The 19,946-nt window shown below is 31.4% G+C and overlaps 1 protein-coding gene across 3 annotated transcripts in view; it reads left to right on the top strand.

The window, feature by feature from the left end:
- LOC128553202 (interferon-inducible GTPase 1-like) overlaps positions 1-19,136 on the top strand; it is a 35,228-nt gene extending 16,092 nt beyond the window's left edge. For all 3 annotated transcript variants that reach the window (XM_053534322.1, XM_053534324.1, XM_053534323.1), the window contains 2 exons: positions 7,822-7,908; positions 9,192-19,136. In XM_053534322.1, coding sequence (XP_053390297.1) covers positions 7,822-7,908; positions 9,192-10,375 — 1,271 coding nt within the window. In that variant the 3' untranslated portion in view covers positions 10,376-19,136. The remainder of the gene's footprint in view (positions 1-7,821; positions 7,909-9,191) is intronic.
- The last annotated feature ends 810 nt before the right edge of the window (positions 19,137-19,946 follow it).

Genomic DNA, 19,946 nt, shown 5'->3' with positions numbered 1-19,946 from the left:
AAAAAAAAAAATTCAAATAATAAGGAGAAGGATATTAATATAAGAATAAATAAATTACTCTCAGAGTATGGGACTTCAGCTCAGCGTAAGCGTATTAACAGATTAATTTATAAAAAATAAAATAATATATAATATACATGTTTAGAACAAAACAGTATTGTGAAAGATATGAACTAACCCCTATTCAATTAGATACACCTTTAATAACCGTCTTGGGAAATAATGTTAAACAACAAAAAAGTGGATATCATTTTACAGTAAATGATAGAAGTTCATATTTTGATTGGTTTAATGGTTATTTTGAAGTAAATTTTAAAGTAAATAAACTTGCTGATGGTAATAATTATGCTGATGGAGATCAAATGGCTTTAATTAATAATGCAGCTTCAATAATTGATCAGCTAATAGTTAAACAAAATGGAAAAATTGTGTATGATTGTAATAATTTATATAAGGTAATTAACTTAAAAAATTAGTTGAACTATCTAAGGATTACGCAGAAACAACTGGAACAAACGAATTTATTTATTTAGATAATACCGTTAATGCTGAAAGTAGGGATGACCAAGATGAATATAAGAAAGGTTTTGCTGCTAGAAAGCTATTAATTCAGGGTGGTAATGAGGTAAATGCTAAAATTCCATTAAATAATTATTCACTTTTTCAGGGTTTAGAACAAAACATATTACCTCCAAGTCAAATCCAAATAACATTACAATTAACTAATGATGATGAATTAATTTACAGAGCTAATGCTGCTGATCCAGGTAGGGTTGTAACTAAATTAATTGTGTGGGTTCCTCGTTTAATTTTTAACGATTATGGAATTAATTTAATTTCTGAAAGATATACAAAAGCGAGGTGGAAATACTTACGTGAAATGATAACATAATCAACAGATACACGAAAGATAAACATAACTTTTAGAATAACAGCTGGTGTAACAAAACCCGAACATGTGTTTGTTTATTTGCAGCGGTCTGATAAAAGTAATACACAAAGACGGAATCCACATTTATTAGATACATTTAAACTTAATGCAGCAGATAATGATTGCACATTGGAATCTTGTCGTCTTGAAGTTGGAAATGGTTTATTTGGATTTGTTCATTTTAACTTAGAATTTAAAAAGGAAGTAATTACAGAAGATCCTAAGCACATTACATTAACAGCTAAAGTAAATGTTCGGCCGACAGCTAATGTCCGTGTTTATGCAATTGTATTGTATGAAGAAATAGTTGAAATAAATACTATTGGAGATGACATCAAATTATATTGAATATAAAGTTAACCTAACAGATGGACAAAAGAAAAACTTAGCAAAAGCTCATAACAACAAAATTTCACATATTTTTAGATTAAAATATGAACAATTCCGTGGAAACTTTCCTTTACTTTTAACAAAAAAACAGATTAATCAAATTAACAACTCTATTAGGAATACAAAAGGATTAGAAATTACAATTTCAAAAAAAAACAAATGTCCAGTCAAGGTCAAAACGTAGTTTTCTTAGGAGTTTTGGCTGGATTAATAGGAAAAATATCTGGGCTTGCCAGTACTGGTGTCAGTAAGTTACTTGGGAATGGTATGATTTCGGTAGCTAATAATAAGAGAAATATGATAACAGCATATCTTACGCCTAATCAAATAAAACAATTAAGGGGAACTGGTGTAATTACATTAACTCCAAGCAAATACAAGATGGAGGTTTTTGAGGTATGCTTGCGACAAGCCTTGGAATACCTTTGATTACTCAATATCTTTATTAAGTGGTAAGGGAAAAGGTCAGGGTATACAGATAGATTCACAAAGAAGACCTTACAGACGAATTTCTATTGTAAAAAAATAAAAGTTATAAACAAATCAATTTCTAAATTTGAAATTGAACAATGGGTAAAATAATTAAAAATTAAATATATACCTGGAGTAAAGTATAACAACATACAATATCAAGACAAAACAAGTGTATTGTGCGGTTATTATTGTTTATTTTTCATTAAAATGTTACAAGATGGTGTAAACATTTATGATTTATTGTACAACATACTGAGAGTTAACAATGTAAAACAAAGTGAACAAGTAATTATTTCATATTTCACATCTCAATACAACAAGTAATCTAAAAATAAGCGTTTACACTGTAAAAGTTACTAAAATAGATTTACTTTATCAAACCAGAGGTTTTCACAGTAATTTGTTAAAACCTTTGTTTTTTTCTGAGTTTGCCGGTATTGGTCAGTTTAGGTTGATGACTATTTTTTTAGTAGTATAAGGAATGGCGTTTTCGGCAAACAAATGGAACGAGTGGAACGAGTGGAGCGAGTGGAATTTGTGTGCCGGAAACCTCATCTCTTATACTACTCCCAAACTTCTGCGCACAGTCTGAGCGCTGATAGGGCGACCATGCGTTCCAACTGTTACCCTTGATGTATCAGTAGCTCGACGCCGCCTGTCTTGAAGGTGTATATTCAGAATGTTTCTATCCTTGTTTCTGGTAGTAACACGTCCTCTGGGTTGGCATGACAGGTCACGGACAGCGCCTGTCGTTCTGTATTTACGTAGCAAACGTATTACTGATGTGCGGTGCACGTTCAGCATTCTTGCAACCTAAAAGAGTACAAACCGCTTAAATTTCTGAAAACGCCCTGAGTTAGATTTTAGATTTTTGAGAAATCTGAACAAAAACTAAATAATCAATACCGGCGGAAGATAGGTAAATGAACACTTACAAAATTGTAACTCTCACCACCTTCAATTAGACCAATCGCTCCTGCTCTTTCCTGAATACCAAGGAATTTTCCCAGTAATTGCTTCAAATATCCACGAATTTAATCCGTTTCTGCTTTTAATCTTACAAAATTCATGTTTTACTCACCAGTCGGCACAAGGTTCACGTTCACCGCGCCTCATCTAAAAACGATTTCTTGGAAAAATAAAGCAATGTTTACATGAGCAATGAAGCAGTAATTATCGGTTTTTGGAAGCATGCATATAAAGTCACATTAATTAAAATATAATGATGACAGCGATTATAAATAAAAATCCGAAATTCAATTTATTATAAATTAGCAAGAATATTTCTAATGAAAATCGTTAAATTTCGCGTACATTACTATGGAAGAGGCATTTATGTAAAAAATTCCATTCATGTAAATAACTTATTCTTGCATGTAAATAACATTGATGTAATGGTAAATTAATATTCTTATTTCTTTGTTCCAATTTCTAATTTCTAGTTTGTTTGTATGGAAAAGATAATCAATAGTGTAAAATATAACATTTTGACACAAAATTTCCTGCATGCAAAAATGATTTAACCTTTTTTATTATGTTTAAATTGTTAATGCTGAAGTTTGAATTTTTCTTCGGCGTATTTCTTTCTCTAGGCCCTAATTGGCTAATCACTAACTGTAAATTCCATAATACACTTTACAAGTGTTTTGTCAAGTCTCATTATTCGCATTTTTCATTCAGGAAGTATTTTTCGTACTTTCAAACATATATAGCATCATTTAGAAGTTATAACAGGAAACTTGTCTCGTGCGTATCTGAATAATATAATTTAGAAGGGTAGAACTTATAACAAAGAAGGGATCAGAAATATCGGTTCCCTTTTAAGACAGAGGGCGCTTCAATGGGCTATTCCAGAAAATATCCGCACCCCTCCTCCTCCCTATGAAAAGCATTTCAACCCCAAAATACTCCCTTGGACAACCCCCTAAAACACCCATTTGGACAAGCATAAGTAGGGGAAACATCCCCTGGACAAAGTATTTTGACAAATGTACCCCTTGGACAGCCAGAAAAATACCACCCTGGACAAGCCATCGTGAAAGACACCCCTGGACGAGCATCCCCTGGACAACCTATGGAAGGCATTTTTTCTACCCCCTGGACAAACTATGGAAGGCATTTTCCTGAAAACACACCCCTGTACGCGCTGTCTCCAGAGACACTCCCTGGACATACCCACCCCCCGGACAAACTATGTTCCAAGGCATTTTTGACCCCCCCCCCCCACCCCCCCTTGGAAAAGCCGTTTCAAAAGAACCCCCCCCCCCCCAAAAACAGTCGTCCCTTGGATAACCTACGGAAGGCATATTTCATGATAAAAACCCCTCTGTCCTCTGGACAGACACCCCCTGGACAACCTATGAAAGGCACTTTTTTCTGGAAAATATCCTCCTGGACAAGCTGTCTTAAAAGACCCCCTGGACAACCTATAAGAAGTCGTTTTTCCTGAAAAATACCCACTCCCCTCTCTACCTGGAAAAGAGCCCCCTGGACAACCTATTGAAGGCATTTTTCTTAATTAACTTATATCACAAAATCCTACGTTTTCCATAAAAAGAATAAGAAATTTGTACACAGAATATTGGAAGTTAAAACAATCATATTTACGAATTATTTCAAAATACGTAAGATACATTTTACAAGTAAGAATTTTAATGTCCAGTTGTTATAATTTACACAACACGAGATATTTTTAATTTTATAAGAACAATTTACAAACGGGAACATATAGTTAAGAAATTGGGACATAGAAGAATTAATGACGAACATTCACAGTATAATTTACAATACAAACAAATTAGAAAATGGGACATAGAAATTAGAACAAAGAATATTAGAATATTAATTTACCATTGTATCAATGTAATTTACATGCAAGAATAAGTCATTTACATGAATGGATTTTTTTACTTAAATGCCCTTCCATAAGTTACTATTGTAGAATAATTATTGGCTAAATTTGCGACTTTGAAAAACAGGGGTTTCATCGGATTAGTAATAACTTCTATTATTTTTAGACTTATTTCCCTATTCTTTTTGTATAACTTTAAACAATGTCATGTATAGTTCTAAATTTCCTGAAAGATTTATCCAGTTCAACTCAAATTCACATTTCAACAATGAACATTTGAGTATTGATCAGTCGAAAGTCGGCTCAGCTTGGAATTAAACAGGCAGTAGAAATTTAAAGATTAGCTCAAATTTGACTTTTGATTTTCGATTTCATAACAAATTAATTGGATAATAATAAATATGCAACAACTGTTATTGAATTATGCACAAAACTGTTTATAGCATATTGTTAATTTTAATTATTATTCAATAAAATAGCAAAGATCCAGCCTTCTATTTAAGTCCTTTATAACAAATTTTTTTTATCGAAGTGATTAATCGGTAGTCAAATATATCATATAGATTCGCCATTATTATTTGTTTGCATGTACCATTCATATGACTAAATCTTAAATATCAATGTAAAAGTAAAGTGGTGAAGAATACCTGCTGGACAAACATGGGAAACACCATAAAATTTGCAATAGGTATAACAAAAGATAGTATGACAACAGCTAAAGATTATACTTCACTTTTGAATTTTAGCTGGCTCTCTACGGATACATGGACTGATAAATATGTTAAACGTAGCGTAATTTGAACGAGATATTGATGTTCGTCTTAGGACTCTTTGATCATCTGAGCACATTTATAATCACTAGTCAACATTTTTACTATCAAAACATTTGAAACCTAGATTCTTCGATAATTTTTATGAAAACATGAAATATAATATATAAATGAAAGATCTCGCAAAATATGGAAATATGGTCTCTGAATAAGCAAGACTTTAGTTATTTTACATTGTTAGCAAATTAAGGATGTGATTTACCTTTGCGTCAGGGGAGATTTTTAAAAAAAAGTTGTCTTTCTTGCTAATAATATCCAAATAAATGTAATCGATGCGTACATTTATTTGGAATATATATGTTTAAATTAAATTAGTGTAGATTTAAATTCATTGAGTCATAGCAAATTATTTTACTTAAATTGTTATGAAAAATTGGCCTGCTAAAAACTCATACGAGGAGCATTCAATATGTAATGTTATAATGATGTATAAATTATAAAAATCGGCAGGTTCAAAGTAAAAATATAATCATTTGAGTGAGGTGTACTCAGGTATACTGGACCATACTTATAATTGAGGTTTATCCTGGGCATCCAGAGTCTCAGAAAAATAGAATAACTTGTAAAGTCACAAAATTCTATCACTTTTCTACAAGGCACAGCAATTTGTAATGAGTTTGCTTTTGTTTTAAACTATTTATTGCATTTTTAATTTTACAACACAACTAAAAAATCTAAACTCGAGGATGATTCCATCTGGAATGGGTGTTGAGAGCGATTAATCAAAGTTCTAAGAACTAGTTTCGCAATCGAGAATAAAGATACTAGTATCAACATAAGATACAAGAATTTTTTAAATGATGATTATCGCGCCTGACAAAATTGCAGAGGCTTATTGTACTCAACTTATCATTTTTCGAGTAAAAATATACACAGTCAATTTAATACTGTTATAAACTTTTCTATTTTAGTTTTCAAATGTTTTTGTAAAGATCATGATTTGTTTTATCTGTTTAAACTGATAGTTCTAATTGTTGAATATTAGAATCAAGGAATTGCATATTACAATCTCAATATTTTGGACATAAAATTGTCCAGTATACTCGAGTACACCTCATTCAAATGGTTATATTTTTATTTTGAATCTACAGATTTTTATGATTTATATAGCATTGTGTTCCCAATAAATTGCTCTATAATGTGCCGAAAACCGCATCCAAAAATAATATGCGGTTACGGAACTACATACGGAGTAACATTACATATTGAACGCCCCTCGTATGTGTTTTTTCTCTAAAAGGTATATTTTATCAAAAGAAGAAGGAAATATTTAACACTTTTCGACTTATTTCAATGTTTGATAAAGGCATCGAAATAGTAAAATAGATGATGATTTTAAAATGATTGGTTATATCTAAAGTAATTAATGAGAATCAATCTATCTCAATTTAATTGATGATGAGCACTCAGGTGGATGGTACTTTTTTTGTGTGGTGATCCACTAAAAAACGCATGTCTGAGGTGAATACCATACAAGTGCGTTATTTGCCTTTTATTTGTGTTTTTTCCATAATTAACGCCTTAATATATTGGACTAATCGTACCATTGGATAGAACTTTATCTTTTCTAGAAATTCATATGAAGGAATAATGTTTACTGCATTAAGTCTATATCTAAAACAGTGCATTATGACGGTTTATCTGTGGGTCGAAAATGTGATGCGAGTATGACTGGGTATTACTAGCTATCAAGTTAAATTAGAAATCAATGGAGTATGTAGCGATACTATTTCCTAAAAACTTACTTTTATATACATTTTACTGCACAAAAACATTTTTACGTTTCATTGCATAAAACTATTTTTTCACAGGATCCGAGAAAAAAAATATACTAACAAGGAAATGTGTCATGCTGTTGATAAACGATTATTGTTTTTGAAATTATATGCCAGGGCCGAATATTTATTCTTTCTCAGATCTGGTAATATTATCTGCGTTTTGTTTCTTTCATAATAACCTCTTTCTGCAGCGTAAAAGATGCAATCTTGCTGTATTAGTCACTAACCCGAAACGCCCTGCAACCTCCCCTACAGAGTCACCAATGCGCATATTTGCGTATGTCCCATATTGAATGGCTTGCAACTTATGCGATTGTTTGTTTTTAGGAGTCAAAGATTTAGGGGAGTATCAATCGATGTACACACACACACAAATGCATGTAAACACCCGACCTACTCGCACGCTCAAGCACACAGAAACTGTGTTCTTATAGTATGGACATTCTTGTTGTTCTTAAAAGATCTTTTTTCGTGTTTGTATTTCTCTTTCCAATGATCAAATCATACTGATGTTGTCTATGTTTCCACGCGTGCTAAATATTTATTAAGCATTGATTTCAACTTCAGGAAAGATCGAAAAGACGGTTGAGGAATATGTTGATATGGCCTTGACGTCAGACGAAGATTTGGGGAAGGAGTTATTGGAAGATGAAGGTATATACATTAAATGCAATTAATTCCCTAGTATAACCTTATCCATTGAAGGGCGAGAAAACGAATCTTTGAAGTTACATTATTAATCCAGTTTATACTGGCTCGTTTGTATTTCTGCTATATTTAGCCTGTAGGATGTAATTCAATTACACGTTAACATGTTACTATGTAACGGCTTTGTTTCTGACTCATAACGCCTAAACGTGAACACGTCTCTAATATAATCAACTATCTAAATTGCACCATTTGTCTTGTCTTTAGATTAAAGTTTCTTTTGTAAAAACAATAAAGTCTAAAACATATCTAAATTATATTTATGGTAAACTGATTCATCTCTACATTTCACCAAAATCAACAGAAAAGAATGAACTTGATTCATTTTACAAGAGAGACAGAGAGAGAGAGAGAGAAAAAAAATAAAAATCTGTCACTGGTTGTAGAGGAAGATGGAAATATATTAAGGGTTAATGTGTTAGCGGTAACGAGGCTCTGTCTAGTAACCACCAAACTAGTTATCCGAGAGTCGGAAATTCCTTTCGGTACCTACAACCAATGATATATTATTTTTCTTGCATACATTATTCCACAAATTATGGTATAGATAAAACTAATCGAATACTTCCTTTGTATCATTCTTACATACAATAACGTATTTTAACAAAGCGCGTAAATTAACTTCCGTTAAAAGAGGATACCATAACACACAACAACAAAGTTCCAGTTTAATATCATCATTTGTAGTGCAATGATACGTTATAACGTTAAATAACAGCTTTGAATCAAGAAATATACTAAAAGGAATAGAGAGCAACAAACAAGTTATTAAATATTTATCGAATTTTACATAAAAATGGAAAATGTTCGGATCTTAGTTAACTGTCTAGAGAGCTCGGGGATACCAGATGGGTTTTTACGGCATGGGTAAAATCACTGAAACTCTAGCCCAGTGTGCAAGAAACAGTAACACAAGAAACAGAGGTTACATAATTGTTAGGTGATGGATAATTAAGATTATTACAATTATATTTCTTATTTATCTCATTCTAAAGGTGCACGGCGTTTGTAAATTGTTGAACTTGGATAGTTTGAACTTAAAGATAACTTTTCGGCATTAGCAACTTTTGATTGTATATCTAGTTGGTAAACTTCATATACATTGGTATTCAAAATTTAATTTGAAAAAAAAAAATGTAGATGCAGATTTATAAATTATTTTCTCTTAAGTCTTTGTAATATACCTCTTGGCGTAGATAATTATTTATTGATTTTATCTTTTTAAACAGATATAAAAGCACATTTCCTGAATTATGGCCTAAAGAATTTACATGCTGTTTTGCAAAAAGCTTTAGAAAAGCACGATAGAACGCAACTAAGCATTGCAATTATAGGACAAACTGGAACTGGTAAATCTAGCTTGATCAATGCATTAATGGATTTGCATTCTGGTGAGGAAGGCGCAGCTGCTGTTGGAGAAGTTGGCGAATGCACAACTAATTGCAAAGAATATAAGCACCCCAAGCTCCCAAATTTGTCTTTTTGGGATGTTCCAGGTGTAGATTCACCTAAATTTCCAAGGATGTCGTACATCGAGGACATAAAAGTTGAAAACTACGACTTCTTTTTGCTGGTATATTCAGGCCGATTGAAAGATTCTGAAATATGGTTAAAATCCGAATTAGACAAATTAAAGAAGAAATGTTACTTCGTGTACACGAAAGTTGATAATGATATATTGTCTGTTACCAGAAGGGAACAAAACTCAAAAGAAGAAGATGTATTTATGCAGCTGAAGAGCAAATCAATGAATAATATGAGGAAAATATCAAGCCCTGGAGAAGTACCAAAACAGTTCCTTATTTCTTCACTTAAGCCCAAATCGTTTGACTTCCCAAAGCTGTCAGAACAGCTTATTGATGATGCACCAGACGTAAAGAAGTTAGTTCTCATATACTCGGTTGGGGCAAATTCGAAGAAAATAATTGAAGAGAAAGCAAAGGCTCTACGTAAAAGATGTTGGCCTGTTGTTCTTCTCAGGGCATTTAAACTCCTGACACAGGTACCTGCCGAATCAAAGTTATTAAAACTTTTAGATGCGGTCTTTGATTGTCTTGACATTGCATATATCATCAGAGAAATTACATTTTACCAGGAACAGTTTGGTTTGACTGATGACAATTTGGAAAAAATAACGGAGTTCAAGCAAGTAAGTCTGTCTGACCTGAAATCAAAATTGCAACTGAAAACAAACAGCATCCAACTTAATGGAGATGGCTTAAAGGCACTTTTTCATAACTCGGAAGCTTACCTTAAGCAGAAGGTGGCACAGCTAGGTCCAACAAGCTTCATTGAATCACTGGTTAGAATAACTGAATCACACAAATTTGCGGAATGTTTCTTAGAAATGATTCTAGACAACATGAAAGAAGATGCGCTGAAGGTCCTTGAATTCATAACGAAGGGGAATTAGACTGATTTTACGGGAGTTGATGTTTATAAACACCTTACATTAACTATATCCAAGACATGATACTCATTACTTCATTTCAGTGATGTTTACTTTATAATAGAAATATTATATTAACTATAGACACTACTACAAGTCAGGCAATCTCCAGTTGTACCCATCGGTGACAAATTATAACATGTAGAACATCAAGCCAGAAACAAACAAAAAATGCTTTAACATAAAACTGTTACATTGCAGTTAAACGAAAGTTGAGTGAATGTTCTTTAACAGATATTGTTGCCTAACAGATATTGTTACCCTTTTGTCGGAATATTTTAACATAACTTATGCTATAAATTGTGTTATGATTGAGGAGTACAGTCTGTAAATTTGGTATTGCAAATGGCAGAGTATGCAAAGAGCTCACAACTAATAGCACAGTGAAAAGGGCTGCGTTAATGATGCATTGGTCCTATCAGAATAGAGACAGACATATTTGAATGTTATCGTAAATGTCCGTTATATAATGCAACATAAATTGATTGTTATGAATCTGGAATCATAATATCATTTTAACAGATTGTGAAAATGTTCTGCACTGCTTTTAATCATTTAGGAAAACTAGCAGACAGCATGAGCATTAGAACATGTTTGCACTTCCCTTAAAATACTGTCCATAATAAGTCACTCTAAATGATTTTGTAAATAAAATGTATATACTAAATAAAACGTACCTATATATGACAACTATGTTATTCTTGCAACTTATGTGCAAATATTTTGATGTTATTTTATGCTAACTTTCTAAATTTGATACAGTACAGAGCTTCTTTTCTGTTGTTTGAAGCATGATCATTGTCAACCGTGCAGTATACTTACTTGAATTCAAATCATACATAATTTACAGCTCGTAATTGCAAGTAAACTATCCAACGTGACCTTTTCTTGGACAGAAAAACGATATTTGTTATTTAAGCGTCTATTGATGTGGGTATTTAAAACGATTTTCATCATTCCTGAATATGTTTTATTAAGGAATTGTGTAGAAAAAATAAAATATGAGCGTTTTTCTGGCAAAACAATGTTGTATACACATGGAATTTACATCTAAACTCACACCAGCTACAGTTCGTTTTAAAGCAAGTTTTGTATAATACCGCGTTCAGACTACGCTTTTAATCCTACATTAACTTGGGTTTATTTTTTAAACTCGTTTGCGTCCACACTATATGTGGTGTAAAACGTGAATTATGTAAAGGTCAAGTGGTTTCTGTAATGTAGCATTAAAACTACCTCAGGAGGTGGTTTTAATACTATATTAAAAAGTAATACTACATTATTTTACAAGTGTGAACCCAAATGTGAGTTATAACTGGTTTTACAATCCCAAATCCCCAGATCTTACCTTTTGGCTGAAGAATACCACGTGTTTCTCTTTTGTATCAAACAATTGATGCTATGGCTGGCAAAAGTAATTGGAGTGTTGATGAAGCAAAAACATTAAATTGCAATATGGAGTCATGCTGATGCTCAAAATTGACTATAGATGGAATGAACAGAAAATTTTAGATGAACACAGAAGTTTAAACATTAATGACTCCTTGTTTCTGTCAGCCCCCTTCTTTGTAACCTTTTTTGCTTATTGCAAAATATTTGTTTACTTCCAACATTGCATGTATATATTTAAACCACATTTCTTTGCCTAGTGTGGTCGCAAACTGGATTATATTTTGATGGGTTTTAAATGTCAAATACCAATTATAACCAATTAGTGCCAGATAAAAATAAAACCGATCTGCTAGTGTGAACACGGTATAAAAGAAACAAGTATAGTTGTGATACGGAAGCATGAAAGAATATTTTATTCCGCAATATGAAATCATGTAAAATAGGAATAAAACAAAAAATGTTATGCCCTTAGAGTGATTGTAATTTATTGTAAAGAGTGAAAATTTGTGAAATCAAAACCTATACAAAATAGAAGATCTACTTTTGTTGTTTTGCATATATTATTTATAAAAGAATTGACAAATTCGGTAGCTTATGTCTGTATAAAAGAGATGTTATACTCTTTGGTTATCTACTGACTGATGTTTTATAAAAATTTTGGTGTATATACTCAATATAGTCTATGTTCTTTGGCTATTGACAGTGAACAAGATATAAAAAATATCTAAAGAAGTTTTATAATACTGTAGTTAATAGAAGGAAGAGCACAACATATATAGGTTATACGTATACTATGCTTTTTTTTGTTTGTTTGTGTGTGGTTTTTTTGGCGATAGAATATGTTACGAATTTAGTGTTGTCATAGCTCTTTAGTACGTAGATATTTGTATTGATAACTACACTAAAACATATTGATAAAATCTATTTAAAATATGGAAACATGTAAAGGACACTTATTTAATATGTTTTTGTAGGAGCACTATGTTTTTGCTATTATAGAAAAGGGTATGAATTTAGTGTGCTGCTATAGCCTCTCAGTATACATTTGTATCGATAGCTATACTTTTAAGAGTAAACTAAACAAAACTCTCTAAAATATGGACAGAGGTAAAGTACACTTATCGAATACGTTGCGGGTGTGCTATACATTGCTTTTTCCAGCTCTTATTATTTATTTGTAATAATTATTTATTTGTAAAAGCAATACTTTGAAAGCAATACTTATTAAAGGTATACTCATCAAAACTCTCTAAAAATGAAAAGATGTAACAAAAAAGTGCATGTATATAATATATCTTTGAAGGTGTACTATACTTCACGATTTATTTATTTTTATTTTTTTGCGAAAGAAAAGATTATGGATTTTAGTGTGCTACTATAGCTTTTCAGTATATATTTATATTGATAACTATACTTATTAAGAGTATACTGATAAAAAAACTCTCTAAAATAGAGAGATATGTAAAGTATAATTGTTAGTTAAACTTCTACTTTGTTAGATTTGCGATAGAAAAGAATATGAATCTAGAAAGTTGTTATAGCTCTGCAGTATATATTTGTATTGATAGCTATACGGATTTAAAGTATGCTGGTCAAATTTCTCTAAAATATGGTCAGATGTAGCGTGCACTTTTTTAATATTTTCTGTAGGTATGCTATACTTTGGGATTTGTTCTTTTTGCAATAGAAAGATTATGAGTTTAGAAGGCTGTTATAGCTTTTCAGTTTATATTTATATTGATAATTATTCTTATTAAAACTATACTGATCAAAATATATTTTTGTAAGGGCGCTATACTTTGTGTTTTTGTCTCTGCGATAAAAAAAGGTTTATGAATTAGGTGTGCTATTATAGCTCTTCAGTATAATTTGTATTGATAACTATACTTATTGAAAGTATACTAATCAAAACTTTCTTAAAATAGAAACAGATGTAGAGTGCGCTTATTGAAAACATTTTTGTAGAGTACACTTACTGAATATATGTTTGTGGGTGAACTTTGCTTTGTTTGGTTTTGTGGTATAGATAAGGTTATAAATATAGAATGCTGTTACGGCTTTTCAGTATATACTTGTATTCTAGCATAAAACTGCTGTTCTTGTCACTTTTCGGGGGTGTTTTAACAGGAGAGAAAACGTGTGTTAACAGAGAGATTCTCGCGCTCGTGTGCTGTTATAACACCTTTTTATATATGCGCGATCTGTGGCAAAGCTAAACGTCATTCGGCCCCAAAACGGATAATTCAAAACAAAATGACGTCAACGTAAAACAACAACTTAGACATTCCCGCGCATTTCGTGGAAATTAAATGACGTTGAGTGAGATTCTATTCATGTATCAGTTTTTACGCGTTTTATGCTAGAATAGCGTTAACGCATGTTCGTTTCGTGTTGTAACATCTGCAGAATCCCTCGGGATACGTTGGTACCCTCGCCCTACCGGGCTCGGGTACCAACCAATCCCTCGGGATTCTGCAGATGTTATAACACGAAAAAACATGCGTTATCCCTACATTGATAAGAAAAAGAATATTACAATAGCACTTTATTTTGAAACATTAACCTTGGTATATATGGGTCAAACATAAATGGTTTTAGAATATATTTAGCATTACGCTTTCTGTAACAAATGTAAAAGTCATGAACGCACATGTGTATATATATATATATATATATATATATATATATATATATATATGCGTGTGTGTGTGTGTGTGTATATATTCTCTCTACTATATATATATACATATGTATATATGTATACATATATATATGTATGTATGTGTGTGTATATGTATATATAATGTATGTATGTATGTATGTATATATATATATATGTGTGTGTGCATTCCTGTGTGTAGTTGCTACATGTCTATTGCAACAAGATACAAATGAATAAAAACGAATAAGTTAATGTGTTCACTATTTCTTTGCGTTTTTTATCCATCTGTCGTATTTCTGAATAGAGACTTTGTATTTGATAAATGAGTATTAAGTTGAGTAGTCTCAATGTCAGAGGGATAGGAAACAAGCTGAAACGTAAAGAGCTTTTCCATTGGCTAAAACAGCAAAAGTGTGATATATATCTTTTAGGGGTCTTATTTCAGTGAGGAAAAATGTAACAGTGCAGGTACATGCATTTTGTTAAACAACCATTTTGCATTTGAAAACATTAGGGGTCATTTAATAGCGACTGAACTAGACATTGAAGAGAAATCTTTTCTGATAGTAAACATATATGGACCGAATAATGATGACACTTCAATTTTTAGTAAATTGGAAGAATTTCTTACGGAGCATGAAGGCAAAAATGTAATTTTGGATGGCGATGTAAATACAGTTTTAGATCCAGAATTAGATAAAAAGAACGGAAATTCAAATACTCATAAAAATGCAGTACATTATTAAAAGATGTAATGGAAAAATTTGGTATTTGCGACATCTGAAGAATAATAAATAAATCCTAAAAAATCACAATTTGCTTGGCACTCTAGCGATAAACCGCATATTTTTTGTAGATTAGACTATTTTCTGATATCTCAAAGTCTTGTCAATAGTACAAATTCATGCGAAATGGATGTCGGATATAAGTCATTCATGAGTAAGTTTAACACTGAATATACAAAATCAACCGAAAGGAAAGGATATTTTAAAATGAATAACAGTCTCTTATAAAAAGATTACTTTCAAAAAGAAATAAAGGAAATAATCAAGGAAACAGCTAGATTAAACGAACAGGCAAATCCAAATATTTTTTGGGAAGTTATCAAGGGAAACATAAGGAATGCAACTATAAAATACGCTACAAAAACAAAAAAGGAAGAGGAAAAAAAGGAAAAAGAATTACAGTTAAAAATAAAAGACATAGAAAAACATATTTCACATGACAAAAACAATATTGAAAAACTAACAGAGGAATATGATAAGTATACAACAGAATTAAATGAGTTAAATGAGAAAAAGATACAAGGAATAATTATGAGGTCACAAGCTCAGCAAGTTGAATATAATGACAAAAATAGTAAGTTCTTCTCAACCTTAGAAAAACAAAACTATGAGAAAAAGTCTATGAAACAGATTCATGTAAACGGAACTATTATAACTGATCAAAAACAAATTCTGAAAGAGCAAAAACGTTTTTTATCAAAATCTATACAAAAAAGAGCAAAAAACATCACAATTCAATTTTATGGATCCACAAATAAACACTCTAAGTGAAATAGAAAATTAAACAATAAGTGAAGAATTAACAGAACATGAATTCAGCATTGCCTTGAGAAGCATGAAAAACAATTAAAGTCTACGAACTGATTGGTTAACAACAGAGTTTTACAAAATATTTTGGAATGATTTAAAACAACACTATATAAAATCCGTTAAGTTCTCTTTTGAAAATAACTCTTTAACAGAGCTGCAAACACAAAGTATAATAACGCTTTTACCGAAACCAAACAAGGATACAACATATATTGAGAACTGGCGGCCCATTAGCCTGTTGAATACGGATTATAAAATAATGACTCAAGTAATAGCTAATAGAATAAAGAATGTTTTACCATCGATTATAAAGAATTGTCAATCAGGCTTTATGAAAGGGCGACACATAGGAGACAATATTCGTGTTATTTTTGAAGTTCTTGAACAAATGGAAAATTTAGAACAGGAAGCAGTTCTATTTTTCTCTGATTTCGAGAAGGCCTTTGACAGCCTTAATCATAATTTTATGTTTCAAACAATTGAACAAACAATTGAATTCGTCAGTTTTGGTAATTACATAACAAAATGGATAAAACTGTTTTACAAAGAAGCAAAAAGTTGCACTATAAATAACGGTCATATATCAGAATTTTTTGAAGTCGAAAGAGGTGTACGACAAGGATGTCCACTTTCCCCTTACTTGTTTATTATTTGTATAGAGTTATTATCAAATTGTATTCTAAAAACAATGATGTAAAAGGAATACATATCAATGATAGTAAAGTTAAAAAATGCATTATTTGCTGACGATGCCACTTTCATAACTGATGGATCAAGAAAGTCTTTTGAAACGTTAATAAGTATATTAGACAATTTTAGAAATATTTCCGGTCTAAAACTAAATGAAAAAAGTGTCAAGTATTAAAGGCTGGTTCAATACGTAATACAATTTTAGATATTGTACAAATAAAAAATTTAGATGGACATCAGATTCTGCGCAATCTCTTGGAATTACCTTTTATACAGATACACAAATTTCACAATCTAAAAATTTAGAAAAAAAAATTGAATTCCTTTAAGAATTGCCTCAAACTGTGGCAGCATAGGAAACTGACGCTATTGGGAAAAGTAACAGTTATAAAAAGTTTTGCTTTACCAAAATTGATTTACTATTTATCTGTTTTACAAACCCCACCAAAACAAACAATAAATCAATTAGAAAAAAAAAACATATTTGAATTCATATGGGATAAAAAACTAGATAAAATTAAGAGGGAAACAATAAAGAAAAACTATTTGAATGGAGGTATAAAAATGATAGATCTTTCCATGTTTAATAGGGTATTTAAGGCCTGTTGGATTAAAAAGTTACTGAATAATAATAACAAATCAATAATAAAAGCTATTTACATGAATAATATAGAAAACAAATAGGAGCAAACTTGATATTTGAATGTAATTTCAATGAAAGAGAAATATTTACAAATTATAAGACAAATCCCTTTTAAAGAGATATCATTACAGCGTGGATTGAAATTCTGTCCGAATGCACAAATGTAAATAAAGAGATAATACGGAACAACAAGAAAATAAAAGTAAACGATGAAACATTTTTCTATAGAAAATGGTTCGACAAAGGTGTGTTATATCTCGAACATTTATATGATTTCCGAAAAAATAAATTCTATACATATGAAGACGTTAAAAATTTGTATAGCCTTCCTGAACATGACTATCTCAAATACATGCCTTTAATAAAAAGTATACCTACAGAACTAAAACAAAAAATCAAGATAGAAAATGGACCTTTAACTTCAGAAAGAAAAGCTATTTTAAAAAAGGTTTATGGACACAAAAAGGGCAAATAAATTCCTATATGAACATCAAATAAAAAAAGAAACATTAACAAATAAAGCTGAAACGAAATGGGATAATATTACTTCAAAAGCAAATTTAATATGTAAATCAATATATAGGAATATCTTTACAGCAACGATAGATAGTACATTTATAAACTTCCAGTACAAATTTATACACAGAATAATAGCGACAAATAAACTTCTACTAAAACAAGGTCTTATCGAATCAAACCTTTGTGATTTCTGTCAGATGCATGTTGAATCCACTGAACATCTTTTCTGGGAATGTCCACATATACAAACATTTTGGAGAGATTTGGGAAAATTTCGTCAACAAAATAACGTACAATTAGAACTCGCATATGAGATAGTGGCTTTTTAATTACGGAACCAGTTTTACAAAGTCAAGCTAAAAATGGTATTATTTTAACAGCAAAATATTTTATTTATAAGAATAAAATAAATAAAACTATGCCAATTTTAGAACATTTCTTAAATTACTTGAAGATAAGATTGGAAACGGAAAAGTTAATAGCGTTGCAACATGACAAAATAAAAGAATATTAGATCTACCATAAATGGAATGGATTCCCTCTACAAGTAACTACATTATATAAAAAAATTCTCCCTAAACATACTTTTAGATTAGAATATGGCAGCTGGATACAAAACGTAGATATACAACACTTTATCTGCTGATATCACATATGTATATATGGATATGTGTGAGTGTGTGTATGATTGCGTGGGAGGTTGTTTGTATGAGAATGTGTATCTTTGAGAGTGGGTGTGAGATTTATGTGAGATTTCAAAAGAGATTTCCTGATGTACATTAAACAAATGATAGTATATGAGCATCATGTTATAAAAATAAAAAATAGAAGTAGACATATATTCGATATATAAAACCAGTAAAAAAATTGTATATGTATTATGTAAACGTTATTTTTATTGTCTGTATGAGGTACATGAAGGGAAAACATTAAATAATAAAACAAAAGAAAAAAAGATGTTGTATACACATACCTTTCAGTGTTTTCAAGCATTCAGAATGTTTGTAACTCAAACGAAAATAGTGGTAATATGATTTATTTGCATTTTCTGGAATTTACATGTCTTTCCAGTTATCCTTTGTCGTAAATGTATAGGAAACATCAAACAAATACTAACTGATAACCTACTGATTATATGCAAGGGATTTTTCCATCACTCCATGCGTCTGCCGGTCTGTCCGCACTTTAGTGTCCGGTCCAAAACTGTCATCCATCAAGAAGTTTTAGTATCACTTGGCGCAAATTTCATTCATAACGAGACAAGATGGCATGTGCAAACCCAGATCTCTGGCTCAAAGGTCAAATGCACACTCGGACTGGGTTTTTTCTATCCGATCCGTAACCGAACCATCCACCAAGGGATTTAATGTTTATTGGCCCAAATGTTCCCAGTACGTATACAATGTTTCATCCAAAACTGTCAGATCAATAGCTTAAAATTCACGGTCAGACTTATAGGTCACAAGCTAAAATATTATTTACGTCCGGTCCGGTACAATGTCATCCATTGAGGGATTACAGTCTTTCAAAGTCTCAAAGATGAGGAGAAAAGTGTGGTCCGGACGGTGTGAAGGAAACTCCGTCTAGGTAAGTTATTAGCCTCCGAAGATTTTTTTCTTTCCTTTGACCCCTTCAGAAATGACGAAGCTCCCTGTGCTACGGTTTGGCCTAGATTCCATGCAAACAAACATTTAATGCAAGGCTTCAATGATTTGACTCAGCGACATAGTTTTTGACCACAGTTATTGCCTGTTTGAATCGACCTAGACTATACAGTTAAACATTCTGACAAAGATTTATGATGATCAAGTTGAAAAATCACCTCTAAAGTTTCAACAAAGTTCTTCTATAATTTGACGAAAATAACTAGTTTTTTTACCCAAGTGACCCAGTTACAAACTTATTCTAGATTTTAAACATCTATGCATTCTTACCAAAACTCATGTAGATCAGGTTGAAAAGTTTGAAGAAGATAAAACAGAAAATGTGGCCTCTGAAATGTTAAAAAAAGTGTTTCTATGATTTGGCCTTGTG

Source organism: Mercenaria mercenaria, unplaced genomic scaffold, assembly GCF_021730395.1.
Source record: "Mercenaria mercenaria strain notata unplaced genomic scaffold, MADL_Memer_1 contig_3584, whole genome shotgun sequence".
In the NCBI taxonomy this organism is placed as follows: domain Eukaryota; kingdom Metazoa; phylum Mollusca; class Bivalvia; order Venerida; family Veneridae; genus Mercenaria; species Mercenaria mercenaria.
Note: the sequence above shows the minus strand (reverse complement) of the source record. Positions and strands in the feature narration are given on the sequence as shown.